Source organism: Sarcophilus harrisii, chromosome 3 (assembly GCF_902635505.1).
Source record: "Sarcophilus harrisii chromosome 3, mSarHar1.11, whole genome shotgun sequence".
Lineage (NCBI taxonomy): Eukaryota > Metazoa > Chordata > Mammalia > Dasyuromorphia > Dasyuridae > Sarcophilus > Sarcophilus harrisii.
This window is the reverse complement of record NC_045428.1, coordinates 243607550-243627652: the sequence shown is the minus strand read 5'-3', so window position 1 is coordinate 243627652 and position 20103 is coordinate 243607550. Positions and strand designations below refer to the sequence as shown.

Genomic DNA, 20103 nt, shown 5'->3' with positions numbered 1-20103 from the left:
TTATACTGATTTTTGTGACCATTCTGATTTTAATTGTAGCACTTCACAGTCAACTTTTAATGAAATAAGTTAATGACTCTAAAGGATGAGAATTCAAAGTGACACCTGCTGCTTTTGTTCAGTTCTTTTTGTAGCTACCCAAGTACCCAATTCCTGCTATTGCTACCACCTTAAATGAACTTTAAGTGAATTCATCACTACATTTATTAAGTGCCTAGTAAGAGCAAGACACTGTGCTAAATACTGGGGCTACAGATATGGAAAATATCACAATCCTTACCCTCAGAAAAAGTTTAATACAGGGAGTGTACACAAGTGGATAAAATACAAAAGAGAATGTGATTGGGAGAGACACAGAGGACAATAAGAAATTTGAAGAATCAAGGAAGGTTTGATGGAGGAGATAAGACTTTCTCTAAGCCAAGAGGGCAGAGAAGAATTTTAACTGGCAGAACTCCCTGGGCATATCTGTTCAGAAGCAGCCACTGCAATAACCTATATAGAAAGTCTAATAATATGCCAGGGCAGCTGGAAGTTGAAGGAGGCTTCTGGCTCTGAGGTTCTATAACATAATAAAAATCATCTCATATCATTCAGGGAATGCTGAGCCTTTCAACAACAACAAAAAAAATCAGTTTGGTGGGAGCCTGATGAATGTCTCATATCCATAGTAATTAGTAGGAACCAGAGATCACCCTGAGCTGGATTAGACTTGAGGATGCCAGATATAAAGAAGTTGTCCAGACTAATTTGAGAATACCTCTCAAGAGTCTTACCCTCCTAATGATGATCTGGAATGATCCTGCTGAATATATAGATGTACTTAGTTCAATAGCAGTGTTTCTATTCAAGGTGTATTTTCCAGTGATTGAACTTTGTACCTTTAGTGAACCATAAAGAATTAGTCCAGAGAAGGGATAGATAAACTATAGGATTTGGGGTCAAATCCTTCCTATTTAGTATAACCCATAATTTTTACATTTTAAAATATAGTTTTATTATAGTTTTTTTAAATGCTAAAAAAAAAAAAAAAAAGAAAGAAAGAAAGAAAGAAAGAAAACCACTTTTAGCTGGGACCATACAAAAGGGCTAGATTTGGTCTCCAGTTTGTTAACTCCGGTTCAGAGAATTACTGAGTAGTCATTTTTTGGTGATACTTTCTTTACTTTTTTTTTTTATAAAGAATATGGTGAGAGAACAAATCAAAATAATCTAACAGGATTTTTTTTTTAATCAATCAGTCAAACAATAAACATTTATTGAGTGTGAACTATGTGCCAGGCACTCGATGCTTAGCTATTTGACCCTAATTTAGGATTAATTAAGAAAGGAGGTAACGTTTTAGGCAGATGGTCTTAGGCTTTTATGCATCTCTGAATAAATTGTCCAATGCCATTGTATTTTCCAGGGTGTGCTGATTTACATCTTTTGGATATGTTAACACCAACTGAAAGGAAACGACAGGGATATATCCATGAGCTACTTGTTACAGAAGAGAACTATGTCAATGACCTTCAGTTAGTCACAGAGGTAAAAATAGCAATGGGGAGGGCGACATTTTGGTGTTGCTTCATCTGAAATATGGTAACATTGTGAAATGGGGATCTCTGACTAAGAGTTGTTTGTCCAGGTGTTTTTTCTGTGTGTGACTTTGATGGAATAACAATTTTATAAAAGACACCAGGACTATACTGTGTGACATATGACCTATCCTTTGGGAAAAGTAGAAATAATTTCTCATCCTTATCTCATAGATCCATTGCTAGGGAAAAAGCAAAATGTTTTCTTAGATAGTACTAAAGCAGAAAGCAATGTTGTGGCAGAAAAATGGACAGAAAATTAAGAGATCTGAACTTTTTTTTAAATTTAGTATTTCTTCCAGTTACATGTAAAAACAATTAAAAAAAATTTTTTTTTAATTTTGAGTTCCAAATTCTTTCCCTTCCTTCCCTACCTCATTGAGAAAGCAAGCAATTTAATATTATACATGTGAAGAGATTTGAATTCTTTAATAAAATCATAGCATATTAGAGCTGGAAAGAACCTTTGAGATCATCTTGTCCAATTTTCTCATTTTGCAGATGAGAAAAACAAAGCTTTCCTTCTGCCCCATCCAAGTACTTAGAACTATGGTAAAAACTAAAACAAACAAACAAACAAATGTATTTGAGTATAATGAGAATGTATGAGAGCATATGAAGCCAAAACAAAATGTGTTACCTTTGAGTGATAGTCTCAATTCCCTGTTTGTGTGAAATACTTCTCCCTAACATCTATATATCCTATACTTTTGAGAGTTTATTAGAAAAAAAAGCTTCAAAGGCAGCCATCTTAGATAACTTCAGTTTAACCCACAGATTGCTTTGCTATAATAAAAAGTTCTTTGGGAACTCTAGAAATATTGTTCCCTACTTAAATGAGATGAGATTATATCCAAGATGAAAGATGAATCGTAAAAATTGAATTATTCCCAGGAATTATTCCCTCCCATCTATTTTAATTTTTTACTAAATGCTTTTGTCAAAATGATTTATCTCTCCCTCACTCAATCTATATATTACCATTCTAGGTTAATCCCAATCCAAGGAGGTTTTACTACATAATAGTAGTTTGGGGAAAAGGGAAGGATAAAATTAATTATAAAATATTTTTGTGCCTATGACTATAATATTTTTATAATTCCAAATCAAATATCTGTGTAATTTTCCCCTGTGCTTTCACTAATACATATTAGAGACTAGAGAGACAATAGTGAATGATTGACTGCTAGATTGGGATTCAGAAGAGATCTGATTTCATAGGCTTCATTTGTCATTTAGGAGCTGCATAGTTGTGTCACAACCCCTCTGGGTCTCAGTTTCATTTTCTGTAAATTAGTTGTACCACCTCCCTCACATGCTTGTTGTGAGGAGTACTTTGCCAAACTTAAAATACTATAGAAATGTAAGTACCAATGGCACTAGTGATAGCTTCTCTTAGTGCCAAATATTTCTAAATCCTCTGCACATTCTTTCATATTAAAACACAAAAATCCTAGACCAATCAAACAACTGATCCTGTCACTCACTCACCATTCTCCTCTCTCCCTAGGATTATTAAGACTCTCTCTGTCCCTTTCATTGGTTCTTTTAACTCCAAAGGACTCTGGGTTGTGCATCTTCCTGTTCTCTTTTCTTGTTCCCATGGGGTACTGAATACAGATGGTAATTTCAATGATAATTCAAGGTCCTATTTGACTACTAATACACTTTAAAGAAATCAGTTCAATTTTCTGAGACTCAGTTTCCTCATCTGCCCAAATATAGGGAGTAGTCAAAAGAGTGTAATAAGCTTCTTGAGGACAGTGACTAGATCATTTTTTTTCTATTTACCTAGCACAGTTCCTGACTATTGATTGATTGACTGGATGATCTCCAAAGACCTCCATAATACCAATGTTCTGTGTCTCTGTCTCTGAGAATCTGTTGTCATGATTCAAGACACCCTCACACAGACCTTCATCCCCCAAATGACACTGATTTCATTTATCCTTCCAGGAATTTCTGACGTGTCAGGAGTGAGAGCCCATTGTAAATCAGGGTAACCATTGGAGTATACTCTTTGGTCCTTGCTTTGTGGAAAGTTTCATATTACATGTCCATGGGGGGCTTCCTCTTTGGAGATTAGTACAAAACTAAACATTCTCAGACTTTACTAGCTACAGTGTCATATACTTTGTTTCATGTTTGTTTCACAACAATATGACACTAAATTAGCCCCAAGTAAGATAAATGAAATCTGTATCATTTCAAAATAGGAACTTGTGAGCTAGGTGACCCTGGGCTAGGAGACAGTAGTACTGAGGGGAGTAGCATAGTTATAATGTGGATACCCCCACCTTTTTTGAATGCAGGAGGATATATTTTGAATTGTGTCCCCAGAAGATGTCTTAGACTTGATTTTATTTCACGCTTTTATGTATTAAACACAAGAGCAGCTTTCTGAAGGAGTCTATGGAATCTTGGACTTTGAAAATCCCTCAAATAGTTATTTCAAAGTAATTCAAACAATAACTATTGAATACTGGCAGAAGGCAAGATTATTGACATCCCTGCTGAATAGTTGAATGAGTTGGCTCAACCCATGGAGTGGAAATAGCACAATGCAGTAGAAAGAGTGCTGAGCTTGTAGCCACAAAGCTTGAATTCAAGTCCTAACCCTATACTTACTACCTTTGTATCTTCTGGCAAGTGGCTTATCCTTTCTAGGCCTACTGTCCTCACCTTAAAAAAAAAATTGGGTTAGACTAGATGATTTCTAAGGTCCCTTCTAGCTTCAGATTGTGACTCTCTACTCTGAAAGAGATTTTTTTGCTTCCTGGTGCTCTAGCTTCTAGAGAAGCATAAGTTATCAGTTAAAGGCAAGATTAGAATGTGTAGTGGGTGAAATATGAAATGACTGGGGAAATCAAAAGTAAAAGCTTCCAAGCATATCAATTTATTAAGCAACACATGCCAATTGAATAACAAATCAGGATGAGTCCTTCTCATCTTTGGTACTGGACCCTGAATACAAGCAGAGACAGATTTTTATGTATCAAAATCAACTAATTTAATTAATTAAAGGAAAACAATTAACTAGAATACAAAATTAGATAATTTGATTTCTATTTGAAAGAAAGATTGGGGGCTTTCTTTTTGAATTAGGAAGGAAAAGAATGAACAGGTGCAGTTCTCTGAAATCAGAAACAGAGGTGTCCCATGTTCCCCAAATGGCTTCTGTTCAGTTGAAGGGATATGGAAATAATAACTAATTGACTAGCACAGGACTAGTTTTCAGATAAGCTGTATGAATTGTTTGAGATGTATAATTGTGAGAAAATTCCTTCCCAGTCATGCAGGACTGGGTTCAAACAATGCATAAAAGTCTTTTCATAGTTCCCCAAATTTAATAAAGTTTCCTTACAAAATTGGACGAGGCCTGTAATTAAATAGAAAAGGAATTGAGCTAGCTCCAGAATTGAGTCACAAATTGGAGTCACTGTGGCTCACTCAATTCCTTCAAATGAATAATTGATTCCCCCTGGATTCTCCTAGATAAATCAAGACCATTGAAGTGGAGGACACTATTCCAAAGTCAATGAATATTGTCTCCTGACACAATGACGCAATGAAATCTGGTTTGTTGTTAATTGGGTGGCTGCTTGGAAAAAGATTCTTTAGTCTCTGGGGAATGTCATACCTTCCCTCTTAGAAAATTTTCTTTCCTTCTTAGAAACAAACTGGGGACAATTATATGGTACAGAGCTCCAGCTCTGAACTCAGGGGGAACTGAGTTCAAATCCCATCTTAGACACATACTAACTGTGTGACCCTGGGCAAGTCAGTTAATCCTGATTGCTTCCCCCTCACCCCCAAAAAGAGAAAATTGCGTAGTCTTAGAGAGGATGAATGCAAGCAGGGAAGAATTAATTGAGGCTCCCTTCAGTTTTTCAATGGGTAAATTTTCTAATCATAGATTAAGATCTAATACAGATCTGGAATTAAGGGTAGCTAGCCCATCTTCTGCAAAATCAAATTAACAGTTACTGACAAAAATGGTTTCATTTTCCAACCAACTAAGGGACCTTTATTAGATAATCTCTTCTTGACTGTGAGGACTTTAAGCTTCTGTGCCTCTAAAATGATAACTGGGACATTAGTTTTGGTTGCTCTAAGCCAGCTCCCCTCACCCCACAAGCTAACCATTTGCTTACTGAACTGCTTCATTTTCTGCATCTGTAGATCTTTCAGAAACCGCTGATGGAGTCTGAGCTGCTGACAGAAAAAGAGGTGGCTATGATTTTTGTTAACTGGAAGGAGCTGATAATGTGTAATATCAAACTGCTGAAGTAAGCCTCTTTTCTCTAATTACCACAATGCTTTGCTTTCTTGGTTTCTCAGACTAGTGGTTTTGTGTGTGGGGAGGGGGAGGTTCTTTGTTTCATTTAATCATGCTCTTTGTTTTTCTGTTTTACTCACACAAATACTCACTCATAGTCTATAACCCCATTTTTTTTGGTCTTTTCTAGAAATGTCTCTGCTCCTCCCACCTCTCCTTCCATTCTCATTGCCGATAATGACATATTAAAAACATATCTGTTCTTATTTTGAATGTGCTTCTAAAAAAACATTTTAATTCTTCCTTCCTAAATATCATTCCAGGGAAGTAGAATTAAAAGCCCAGTTGAGGGTTTACACTCTTCACAATATTTACACTCAGTCACATGCATATCCTGGCCAGGAATATTTGAGAAAAATTCTTGGCTCATGCACCTGAAGAGTCTTGGAACTAACTATTTATTCCACTCAAATATCAGCTTTCTTAAGGAAATATACCTCACTGTCAGCATTCACAGAATTGTTGGCCAGAAGTGTTTCTGTTTGAATCCTCAAAGGCAACTTAGTACAGTAGAAAGAGGATTGAGCTAGGAAAAAGGATACCATGTTTGAGACCCAGCTCTGCCACATACTAACGTCAGAAAAAATGGGTTCAAATACGAGTTTGACTACTTACTGACTCTGGAACCTCGCTGAACAAGTCCCTGACTAGCCTGAGAACCAGTTTTCTTTTTTTGTAAAATAATGCTAATATTACATATCTTATAGGCTTGTTGTGGGACAGATTTTTTAAAAAAAATTATAAAGCACAGTACAGGATGTCCCAAATGTTTGAGTGGGTTTTTACATTACTAAGTACTAAGCTAGTAGTAATACTAAACTTACAACAGTACTCAGATTGTTTTAGAACACCCTATATAAATATTATTATTATTGGCATTTCTTAATTGCTTTCTGACCTTCTATTTTCTCATCTGTAAGGTGAGGAGACTTAATGGTCTCCAAAGTCTGTTCTAGCCCTAAAATTTTTGTGTGCAACAGAACTCCAGCAAAACATGGCTGATTATTATATGCATTGGTATAGAATATAGATAAGATTATGGTCCTTCAGACTGTAAAACCCTTTTACAATAAAAACCTGATATTACTTAGTCTATTACTGAAGATAGTTCCTCCTGTCCCCTCATGTCAGTGTTAAATAGGCTTCTATTGTGATGTGTTTCTACACATCTAGCCCTTTCTAAAATTCAGTCTCTGTCTTCTATATCTATCATCTTGTGAATAAACCCCAAGCTTACTGATAGAAATTGGATTAATGAGCTTCGTGTGTGTGTGTGTGTGTGTGTGTGTGTGTGTGTGGTTAAGGAAAAGATGGAGGACATGAATAAGTACAATTCTAAGATTTCTTAATCCATCCAAAGAATCTAAAAATCATTTAAAACTAATGAAATTTTGGTTAAAAAGTAATTATCTCCACTACCATGGGACTGTCCTTCCTTTGCAGTGGCAATAATGTTAGATAGTACAAGAAATACAACCTCAGAGTAATGAGGTGCAGTGTAGATTTTGGAGTCAGTGAATATGGGTTCACCTCTGCCGATCTGCTGTGTAACCTTTAGTGACTTTAATTGGGGTTGGTATCACTCATCTTCTCTCTCAAAGCTAGAAACCACAAGCCCCCAAAATCCAGAACTCCTGAAGAGACTTGAAGCACACACACACATACACACACAGTCTCTCTCTTTGTGTTCTCTGTTTCTATCTCTGTCTCTCTTTGTCTCTGTTTCTATCTGTTGTCTCTCTTTCTCTGTTTCTCTCTATCTCTCTGTGTTTCTCTCTATATCTCTCTGTGTGTCTCTCTCCCCCTCCACAAAAACACAGAGCATTGATCTCCAGCAATAAGGAATGAGTTTCTCATCACTAGACTTTGGGAGTGGGATTACAAAAATATATTTAATGAGATCCGAGTAGGAAAGTCTTAAATCATTCTGGTGAATCATGGCAGGTGCCCTTGGGAGATGATATTTGAACCAGTCTTTAAAGGATTGGTATGAATTTGACAGGTAAAAACAGGGAGGGTGGACAATCCCAGGGTAGGTAATATCATAAGCAAAGGTATGGAAGTGTGAGTGCTGTATGTGTTCCTGTAGACAAAAGAAAATGTCTAATTTAGCTGAATATTAGGTACATGAACAGGAGCGATTTGAGAGAATGTTGGTGTAGGATAGTGATGTCAGATGGTAGATTTAAACACTAGGTGGTTGACTGAGTGATCAACAGGGAGCCAACTGAAGATTTTGATGTAGATCTAAAGATAAGAAGTATTGTGCTAACAGCAGTATAAAACATATATTAGAAGGAAAATAGATGAGAAGACCTCTTAGGAAGTAACTGCGATAAGTTAGGCAAAAAAAAAAAAAAAATGTAAACCTGTAATGGGACACCATAAGTTTATTTGATTTATAGTATGGAATATTTGGTTTGTAGTATAGAAACCATGGCTAGTCATTGAGAGCCATTGGGGGGTGAGGAGAAGGGAGGAATGCTGAGGAAGTATCACCTTTCTCCTAAAATCTCTTACTCTTCCGGACATTCTTCTTTCTTTTAATGGCACCCTTTTTCTCTAGTCACTCAGACTAGAGAGACTAGAGTAAAACCTTGAATCATATTTACCTTTTCTCTCTCTAGTTCCTAGTGAATCTACCAAATCCTCTCTTTTCTATTCCTACAAAATCTCTTACAAAATCACTCCAAGCTGTCCACTCTTTCCACTCTAGTTCAGTCTTAGTGGGAATGGGGGGATGCACAAAGAGGAAAAAAAGTATGATCCATTTGCTTTCCAGATTACATAATAAAGACTCCTAGGAAATTTTTATGATTCTCCTCAATTTTTCCATCACAACTATTAAGAAAATTGTCTGCTTTTTAAACAGTAGAACTGTTACCGAGATTGTACCTCTCCTTTCAGGACTGCCCTAGTTCTGTGATGAGAAGACCACTCCCTCAAATTTTCCAGCAACACTGATCTTGCAAACTCAATATTTTTTTAAAAATGTTGTCTATTTAGCATAAATTTATAGATTTCATCTCAATAAATTTCATACAATTTTTTTCCCCTCAAAATATGCATTGATTACGGTGGGAAAATTTTACTCAAAAATAAATCTACCAAGTTTTTGAAAATTTAGCCCTAATTCAAAAATTCTTCTTTCATCTCTCTATTCATCTCTCAATAATTCTTACAAAAAGGAAATGGATTGGGTTACACTTGTTTTTACAAACACATATTTCAGGAACCAGGAAGAATAGACCTCATTAACAGGACTGCAGTCATCTAGGAAAAGAGAAAGCACATCTGGGCAAGAGTTTATGAAATGTCTCCTAACTCCAAATATTACTGTCAGAGGAAAAATCACATGCTTTGATTCTACAGTTTTATTCTTCCTTCATTCCACTCCCTGACTTTTTACCTGGCAAAATTTCATACTTACACAGGTACACACTTGTAAATTTAATCTACATTAATAATATTTTCCTCATCATACTCTTCAGCGTAGGCAATCAACAGAATAATAAATCAAGCCCTGATTTGTTACATTTGCTGATTCCAGAGATGTAAATGTTCATGCTGAAAATTTAACAATGGGGATCCTGTTAGAGCTGACTCCATCACTACATTGACCTTTGAAGGTCACATCTTTCCATTCCAACTTTCAAACCAGCACTTCTAATATACCAAAGATAACAACAATGGTTCAGGAGTCAACTGCTTATTCCAGCTTGCATTATTATTGTAGCAAAGGAGTACGCAGGAGAGCTGGGAAGTTGGGTAGGCAATCCCGTATCTGATCATCCCTTCACCTTTCTTCCTTAAGGCCTATTGTTATGCTTCAGTTCTCCTCTGGAGATTGATATAAGATTGTACTTCCACTCTAGATCTATGGTTCTTTTGAAGATGTTTGGTACCTCCCAATGAAGAGCTTAGATTGGCAAAGTTCAAAGAAATCATAACAAAACAAAGGAATCAGGATAAGGATATTTTAAAAGAACTATGTTTGGAATGGATCTAGACTTGGGGGTAAGTCTAGTTAGCCCAATAAGGATGTGAGCTACAAAAATGAATTCAGTTTTGGTTATACTAGTGACTGTCTAGCAGGCTCAATATTAATATAATTTTTACTTTCTTAACTTATAATCAGGAAGTGTTTCTAAGGATAAATAGCAAAAGGATAAATAGCAGCACTATTGTAGGAGTTCTTTTGGCCTTACATGACTTAAAGTTTGCCTTTGCCAATACTGTCTTAATAAATGTTAGTGGATTTGAATTGGGAGCCTCATCTACCTCTCCTCACCTCTAATTTCTCAACATCTTTCTACTTTCCCTCACCTGAGGCTCTTATTATGACATCCGCAAGCCAAGTCAAGTTAACAAGTTTTTATTAAGTGCTTTTCATATGCCATTTACTAAAGTTCTGGCAATATCTCTCCTCCCAAAATGGGCAAAACGGTTTTTACCTTCAAGGATCTCATAATCTAAGGGGGAGACAATAAGCAAAAAACTGAACAGAACAGATTTGTGAAGGATAAATTAGAGATAATCAAGAGAGAGAAAGCCCTTACATTAAGGAGAAGGCTTCTTTTAGAAGCTAGGATATTTTCTGGGACTTGATGGAAGCCAGAAGCCATAGTTGAGGAGGGAGAGAATTCCAGGCATGGAGGACAGCAAATGCCCCAAATCGAGAGAATTGTGTCTTCTTAGAGGCTGGTATCCCTGAATTATAGAGTAAATGGGGGTGAGTTAGATATTTGGAGACTGGAAAGGTAAGGAATGAGGGAGAATTAGGAAAGGCTTTGAACACCAAACAGAGGACTATATATTTTGATCTTGAGTAATAGGGAATTCCTAAAGCATATTGAATAGGAGTGGGTCAGAGGTGAAGGTTGGAGAGCTGCAGGAGTTGACATAGGGGTGATCAGTGCTTTAAAAAGATCACTTTGACAGCTGAGTGAGGGATGGCTCGATATCATGTTCTGGGAGGACTAAGACCTCTGGTGTGAGAGCTACTGAGATTTTTTTAAGGGCTGCTTTTCATCTTTGGTATCCACCTAATTCACCCAGTTTTTACTTGTGGCTTCCTTGTACAGCATGGAGTGGCTATATTAGGTAAATCATTTTAGTAGATCAGCTAAAGCAGGTTGAGGGTAAAACTGAGTGGTCGCAGATCCAACAGTGAGTTAGGGGGTTGCCTGTCCTAAGCATGTGAAGACTTTCCCCAGCAGAATGAATGGATGAGAAAAGTATGTTCCAACGACCATGAAGGCAGCTGAAGTAGGTCCTGTGAAGCACTTAGGGCTTGGTTAAACATCAGAGACTCCAAGGTCATCCATCCACTGCATTCTGAGCCATCTTGAGTTTTGTCTTGTCCCTGGGCTTCAATGGCTCTGGAAAAAGAGAATGAAGCTGACAAATTTGGGCAATTCTGCCTTACTTAAATCTAATTTATGCGTGATTCAAAAGACATCACCCATTTCATTTTATTCTTTTTACCTAGGTCATTCTTGTGGCAACAGGCAAGGGCCAAGCAGCAGGCAAAATACACTGGGAACTGTAGTCACAGCCCTGAGCATAGGCAGCACAGGACATAGGCTCATCTTCTCATTGGTCTAAAGCAGCTCTGGGATTGCGCACCTCCCTGGGGGTCTGAGCAACGTTTTGAAAGGATCATACTGCTCACCTCCTGGCATGAGGAAAGGGCTAGAAAAGGTGCACTAACAAGACACTCACATGTCTTCTTCATCCAACCCTGGCCTGCTTACCATGACAAGCAGACTCTACCGTCAAAACACACAAGAAGTATAAAACCTTGACAAAGATGATTTTGCTCAATGTCGGTACATGGATTGTGTGCACTTAGAGAAAAGAAGAAATCCAGTAGACTTGAAAGACCAACAACTCTTGTTGCAAGAGAACATACTCTCAATGTTTCTGAAGGATTTTGGGAATTGTTTGTGAGGTATGGGAAATAAATGGTCTATGAGTTCAGCAAAATTACAGTAGTTCAAAAGAAATTTAATATGTGCAAATTCAGAGCCATCTCTATTCCAAATCTTCATATAGACTGCTTGTGCTCAGCCTCTCAAGTTCATATTTGTCTGATCAGTCAAAGTCAGACATACTTTACCTTGACTCCTATGTAGCAATGCCTTTTTATCATCTTTAAGATTGAAGGACAGCCACCAACATCATGGTGAAGGATGATTTCGGTTAGGGAGAGATTTGAGGCAGAGATTATCAACCAGTTAAGTGTTAAGTGCTTGTGCCAGGATAGTGACAATGTGAAAGGAGAATAGGGGACATCAGAGATCATATTCTATTGCTGCCTTGGTCTGTAGACTTCAGAATATTTTAATCTAGTATCTATTGCCTTTGAAATGTTGATTAATTTATTAACTGCTATTCATTTTTTAATCTTTAAACCTTCACATGTATACACATATATGTGTATGTATATATATATATATAAAATATGTATAGATATATACATATACATGCTTGCACATACATGTATGGATATACACACAGAGACACATGTGTGGATGTAAGGGTATATATACCTGTATCTATCTACATATATGTATGTACACATGTCATATGTGTACATATGTGTGGAGATATATATTTAAAAATCAAGGGAACTAATCAGATATCTTTACACATGGTAATGCAGGACATAGGGAATATATGACAGTAGCATGACTCCTAAGAAGATTGTGAGTTTCCCCATCAAGTGGAGGATGGATGGATGATGACTTATTGGAATATTGTAAATATTGGTTTTTTATTTTAAATAAATTTTATATTTATTTACTTTTATAATATAAATAAATATAAATTTATATTTAAAATAAAAATTTAAATAAATGTTGCTAAAGATAATGCTGTTCAGATGGACTAGATCACCTGCAATTCCCTTCTAACTCTGAGTTTTCATCATTTTAGATGGGATAGCCACTTATCAAGGAGAAAACCATTCTTGAGACTATAGTTACAGTGACCAGAACAATATTATTCCAAAACTTGAGCTAAATCCACACAAATTCCCCATCCTTGGTCCCCATTCCCCAGTCTTTGTAAGCCAGGATCCTAGGCAGTCTTACCCTTGAAATAGAAATCCAAAGAAGAAGACTGGCATAGGATTAATAGTGATATTATATTTCAGGCACCATTTAATTGAATTTGCTCAAACTTCTGTACTCTAATTGATGTAGAAATAATGTTTTCCTGAAGATCATAGTATAGTAAATTATAAAGCTGGAAGCTTTTGGACTATTCATTGGATTTCATAAGATTATAGCTTTAGTTTTCAGTATAATTCTCTCATTTTATACCTGAGAAAACTAAGGCTTAGAGAGATCATGTGAGATTTGCCCAAGATTGTAGAATTACTTAAGTGGCAGAATCAGAATTCGAACTCAGGACCCTGGTCCTAAATCCAGCACTCTTTCTAAGGCACCACATAGATTTTATCTTTGTCTTTGTTTATCTCACAGACATCTTAGTTTTTCCATGTCCCTAAATTGTAACTCTAGACTTAGCCTTAGTGCTTTCTCTCTGAAATTTCTGTGACTATGTTCTTACCCCAGTTCCCTGCAGGAACATTAGAAATTGGTTCATGTCTAAGTCTTTACCAAAAAAATAGGAGGGGCCTTCAACTTCTGGTCAAGAATCAATGTTAATAACACCACAGGTTTTATTTCTGAAAAATTGCAAAGAACTTGTGCCCAAGAATCTAACAATATAAACCCCACCTTCGTTCCCCACTTTGAAGAGAACTAACTTGTATAATATGGTCCTTAAAATTCAAGTAGATGTTTTCCAAAGCCAACATATCTTCCTAATTCCACCACCATCTCTTCTCACTTTCTAGGACACAGCTTGAATTTATTATTATATTAACAGGTTATTTTCAGAATCCTTGTGTTTCTGCCCAACACCACCAATTAGCTATTGTGATGATGGAGAGAAGTCACACAATAATCTATAAAATAATTTATATTTGTATTGCTTCAGATTGATATTAAAATAAACTACCATTTCTCTAGAATACACCAATAGGATGGTTATAGAGGTGACTTGGAAGCTTTTTAGAAGGACTAAAGCAGGCTGGTATTTTTTTGTCACAAATAATCCAAAATGGGATTTTCACAAATGGAAAATGGGGTGTTTGACTATGCTTCCCTAAACTACATAAGAAAAAGAAAATCTCTTTCTCATTAAAATGCTATTTTAAAAAATCTCAAAAAAGTAGTTTTACCTCTTATCAGATAGAACTGATGTTCTGAAGCCTCTGCAGATTGGTTAGATTCATTTTCTTTCATTCTGTGTCTCCTAAATAGATCTATTAGTGACCTGGGGCTTCTAGTAAATATCATTCCTCTACGAGGACCAAAAAATGATTCCCATACACTGGTAGTGATTGTGTGAAAGATAACTTGTAACGTTTTGGCTGTAGAGCCCTCAGAGTTCGGAAGAAGATGTCTGGGGAGAGGATGCCTGTGAAGATGATTGGTGATATCCTGACAGCCCAGCTGCCCCACATGCAGCCCTACATACGTTTCTGTAGCTGCCAGCTCAATGGAGCAGCCCTCATCCAGCAGAAGACAGACGAAGTCCCTGAGTTCAAGGAATTTGTCAAAGTAAGGAGTTAGTGAACACTTGCTGAAGTCTCTTTCACTCCACTTTGTCCTATGTATTTTGTTGGGTATATGGAAAAAAAATAGTACATTGGAACACAGTTTTAAAAGTCATCAGTGTCTGTATTGCAGAGCCAAACTTGGGGGCCTCAAGAAAGCTGACTGCCCATATGTCTAGAGAATCCTTCCCTTGGCTGTCTCCTGGCTCCGATACTGACTTTTATGATTGATAAATAATAACAATAGCAATTAACATTTATATAGCACCAATACTGTGTCTGGCATTATGCTAAACACTTTTCACAATTATTTTTTCATAGTATTATCTCAATATGTCTTCTAACTACAACCAAGGAAGTAAGTGCTATCATGACCCCCATTTTATAGAAGAGAAAACTGAAGGAAATAGGGATTAAGTGACTTAGGTTCTTATCAGATTTATTGCCCCAGTATCTTTGCCACCAGAGAGAGTAACCAAAAAACCCACTGCTTTCCTTTTCTGCTTATTTTTGTTTGTGAAGGTTTTAGGAATAATAGTCATCAGTGAATGCAGTATTCTTTTAGAGAAGGGAAGGGGGAGAAAGGAGGAGGGAGGGAGAGATGGAGGGAGGGAGAGAGAGAATGTGTGTGTGTGAGAGAGAGAGAGGCAGACAGACAGACAGGGGTTGAGGGGGACAGGGAAGAAAGAAGGGAGGGAGGGAAGAGAATGGAAGAAGATCCTTGAGTCAAAAAACAAAATGAGAAAAAGGAAATGAAGGGGGAGAAGGTGCTATTAATCTGGGTTAGGAGAGTGTAAGAACGTGACAAAGAGGAGAAAGAGAAGAAGGATCCTGAACTTTTGGAACTAAGTTATTGAGTTAAGCCTTTTTGCCTAGGGAATGTTTTTGTGTAACAAGGAATGATATATGGGTGTAAAGGAACTATCAAGAGAGAAAGATCTGACAGGAAAGGTCAGAGAAAAAAGAAAGAAACATCACTAGCAAGTGACTCCTTGCTGAGGAGTGCTGAGGCAGCCTAGCCTTAACAATAGAATTCTGCTTCTTTCCCACGGTATGTGTCTAGTATATCACAGACCACTTCCAAAAACTTGTTAATCTGATGACTAAATTTAACTGTTTTGAAGCATTGGAGGTAGTAAGAGAGGGAAGAAGATAAAAGAAAAGACAGGATCATTTGCTTCCTGGGATGGATGGGGTGATGATTATAAGGAGAAGGCAAAGCTGTTCAAATAACTTAATGGTTTGATTTTGAGGTTTTTTTTTCCTTGTGTTTTTAATAATGAGAACAATATTTTGACTAGCAAGGACAGAACAAAGTTAAGCCAGTAGGGATTTAAAGCCCTACCTAAGCAAGGAGATGGTAAGAGTATCTCTGGTGGATGCAAATCAGTTGGTAAAGATGAACTGTTTCAAGGGGTATTAAAAGAATTGGCTGCTCTGGTTTCTGAACTGCTTATTATGAGTGACATTTGAAAGACAGTGGTAAGGAAGACTCAAGTATTTTAATTTTCAAAAGAAGGAGGAAAATGGAATCTGAAAACTATAGGCTGGAGACCTTGACTTTAATTCCTGGGAACATTCTAGAATGTATAAAGGGATGATTAGAGAAGGTTCAAGAAGTTCAGGTTCCCCCCACAACACACCTTATAAGTGTCTTCTGCTTTCCATTCATTCAACCCCGACTCTAATTTAGGCTTTTTCATCTCTGAGGATTATTGTTGTAAAGGGCTTAAATTTAAGTCTTCCAGCATCCAGTCTCTACCCTGTTTAATCCATCCTCAATATTGCTGCCAAATTGATATTCCTATTGCACAGGTCTGGCCCTATCTTTTTCTTACTCAGGAAGTATCAACGACTTCTAATTGCCTCTAGAATTAAATACCAACTACTCTAAATAACTAAAATAATTAGCATTGACACAAGCCTTTTAAGGTTTGCAAAATGCTATCTGTACATATATAATTTCATTTTATCCTTACTCAGCCTCATTTTGCAGTTGAGAAAACTGAAGCAAACAAAGAATAAGTAATTTACCCAGACTTACACAGCTAGTAAATATCTGAATTGGTATTTGATCTTAGTTCTGGTCCATCACCCTTACCCATTGTATCACTAAGCTGCCCTCATGTTTGGTTTTAAAATTGAACTTCAATCTTATATCATTATTATTATTGTTATTGTTTTTGCTATTATCATTTATTACTGCCTATGTTCTAGTCAAATAAGCCTCCTTGTTCCTCTCTGTTCAGGACATTCCATCTGCCATATTTCTGCCTCTTATCTGAAACATTCTTCCTCTTCACCTTTGCATTCTGGAGTCTCTGTCTCCTTTTAAGCCTCAGATCAAATCCCAAAAGCAGCATTTTTTTATCTGAGCATATTTTGCTTCCTCTAGTAAATACCTTGAAATTAAAAAACTCCTTCATTCTCAATCATCTGTACCCTGCCAAGCATAGAACAAGCATGGGATTCAATTTTCAAAATTCTGGAGCAGGAAGGGAACTTGGAGGCAGGCCACTGAATTCAGCCTTCTCATTTTACAGATAAGGAGACTGAGGCTGAGAGGCTAAATGACTTATTCAAGTTAGCCCAGCTAGTATCTGAGGCAGGATTTGAACTTAGGCCTTTCTGAATCCTGACTCACCATTCTGCCTACTTCACTATTTAATGAATTGAAATGAAAGCTGATCACAAAGAGCTGACATGATTTTATCAAGAATAGGTCATGTTAGAGAGATACCTTAGACACTATATTCCTTTATTTCATAATGCATTTGATAATGTCTCTCATGCTATTGATAAAAGGACAAAAAGGAGAAGTAAATAACAGTATATTTAGGTAGATGCCAACTGATTAAATGCCCATCCATAAAACATAATCCTGGGTAGGCATTAGCATGATAGGATGTCAAAAGGAGAATGCCCTAGGAGCCAATCCTCAGGCCTCTATGAATGGAGAAAAAAGGGATGCTAGAGATTCTGTAGAGCTACTGTTGATAGGACTTGGTATCCAATGTGTTACTGTCAACAGGAGTTGGTAACACATTGGATTTCAAGCCTCTATGAATGGAGCAAAAAGAGATAGATGCTGAAGATACTATAGAAATACTGTTGACAGGACTTGGTAACACCTTGGATTTCAGAAATGGTCAGTCAACAAACATTTGTTACATGGTTATTCTGTGCTAACTGTTAAAGAGAGAAAGGCAAAAACAGTCCTTTTCCTTATGGAGCTACACTTGAAATAGAAAGACAAAAAATGCCAATATCTAAGTAAGTCAGCTGTGAGTGGTTGTTAAATGTGCAGGAAAGTGTTAGGAGCCCCAAAAAGTAGGAGGAGGGAGTCAGATAGTGAAGAGCTATAAATGTTAAACAGAAGACTTCATATTTGTTCTTGGAGGTAAAGGGGAGCCACAAGAGTTTATTAAAGGTGGGGGGGCAGTCATTATTAGAGCTCCACTTCAGGAAAATTATGTTGACAGCTGAGTGGAAAATAGATTGAATGGGGAGTAGGTGGGAAGATGAAGTATGGAGACCAATTAGAAAGCTATTGCAATAATCTAAATGAGATGTGATGAAAGCCCAAATTAAAGTAGTGGCTGCATGTGTGAGCATAATTGCGAAGGTAGAAATAATAAAATTTGGCAATGGTTTGGATTTGCAAGTGAGAAAAAGTGAGGAACTGAGGATGACACCAATTTTATGAGGGTGAATCACTAGGTTGCTATTGATAGTAATAGGAAAGTTTGGAAGGGGAAATGGATTGGAGGTGAGACTATAAAGAGATCAGTTTTAACAATGTAGATTTTGAGTTCCTTATGAAATGCAGTTTGAAATGTCCAGCTATCCAAACAGCTGATGTTGTAAGATTGTAGTCTCGGAAAGGGATCAGAGTTGGATTTGTAGATCTAAGCAACATTTGCTTAGAGATGATAATGGAATCCATGGAGGCTGATAAGATCACAATTGAGGGAAGAAGTCCCAGGACAGAGCTTTAGGGGATTGCCATAGTTAATATATGTGCAGAATAGAGAAGAGTCAAAAATCAAGCCCAAGTTTAGGAGCTTAGTGAAATCAGAAGAAGCATATTTAAAGGAAGGAAGAATGAATTAGGAAATAATTGAATTTGAGTTGCTTATGGGAAATCTAAATGGATTTTCTAGAGGTTGTTGGAGATCTCAGGCTAGAGTTCAGAAGAAAGATTGGAAATAGAGATTTGGGAATCTCTTGCAGAAACAAGAGTTCATTGAACTCACTGGGATTGAATTATGGGAATGGAAGGGAGTGAGCATTTAATAGTATCTTCTATCTGCCAGGTACTATGCTAAGCACTTTATAAATGTCATCTCTTATGATTCTTACAACATCCATGTGAGGTGGGTGCTGTGTTTTCCCATTTTACTTTGGAGGAAACTGAATCAAACAGAAGTTAAGTAACTTGTTCAGTGTCTCAATTAGTAAGTAGCTAAGGGGGATTTTGAATTTTCTGATTCCAGGCCCAGCATGATCTACCCTGTACCACCTACCTTACCTGGCTGAATTAAATAAGTATTGAGAAAGAAAGAACTAACCTGGAGGAACACTCACCTTTAGTAGCTGGGAAGAAAATGAGGAGTCAGTAAAAAAGAGATAGAGTAGTAAGAAAGATGGGACAAGATCCAGGGGAGTGTGATATTTCTGAAACTAGGGAAAAAGAATAGGGAAAATTAAGAGTTTCAGATGTTGCAGAGAGGTCAAAAAGGTTTTTAAAAAAAGCCTTAGAATGTGGTGATTGGGAGATCACTCCCTTTAGTTATTAGCTTTCTTAAAGGGAAAGCTGCACATTTCTTGAATATAATTTTTTTTCTTTTTTTCAAACTCATTATTATTATTATTATTATTTTTAGAGATTAGCCATGGATCCTCGATGTAAAGGGATGCCACTCTCTAGTTTTATTTTGAAGCCCATGCAGCGGGTAACAAGATACCCACTAATCATTAAAAATGTAAGTACCAATCTTAATGTTTCAGTTGAAGATTACTGCTAACTGTTAAGAGATCATACAAATAGTGATGGGAGTTGGGCATTTATACTTTGTGACTATAAGGCAGAACTTGGGTGGAAAAAAGCCATAGTATAGCTTTAACAGTATGGATTCACTATTTCATAGGAAACCTATATTTATTTCTTAACTCTAGGACTCTTTGCTAAACAACATATGGGTTCTCTCTGCCTTCCACAAAGGACATTATCACCTAAAGCAAACATTGTAAGAGAAGATTAAATGAAAAATTTGTTACAAATATAGTTATGTCCTAGTGTAGTTTGCATAGAGATTATAGTGAAATCCATGAAAGCTGATAAGATCACAACTGAGAGAAGATGTGCTAGGACAGAGTTTTAGAGATACCCATAGTTAATATATATGCAGAATAGAGAAGAGTCAAAGATCAGCCCAAATTTAGGAGTATGAAATAGTGAAATCAGAAGGAGAAGCATATTTAAAGGAAGAAATAATGGAATTCGGAAATAATTGAGTTTTAATTGCTTTCTCTCCTTTGTAAGTATTTTC

General features: G+C 36.7%; 1 protein-coding gene across 6 annotated transcripts in view; it reads left to right on the top strand.

Moving 5' to 3' along the window:
• ITSN1 (intersectin 1) overlaps positions 1–20103 on the top strand; it is a 268177-nt gene that overhangs the window by 206188 nt on the left and 41886 nt on the right. For 5 of the 6 annotated variants that reach the window (XR_004232930.1, XM_031959333.1, XM_031959332.1 and 2 more), the window contains 4 exons: positions 1409–1530; positions 5763–5869; positions 14372–14555; positions 19438–19536. Coding sequence is in view for 5 of the 6 variants with exons in the window: in XM_031959333.1 (XP_031815193.1) it covers positions 1409–1530; positions 5763–5869; positions 14372–14555; positions 19438–19536 (512 nt within the window). In the remaining variant the exon portion in view is untranslated. Of the gene's footprint in view, positions 1–1408; positions 1531–5762; positions 5870–14371; positions 14556–19437; positions 19537–20103 lie in introns of those variants that run through there. The other variant, XM_031959336.1, reaches the window with a different exon arrangement.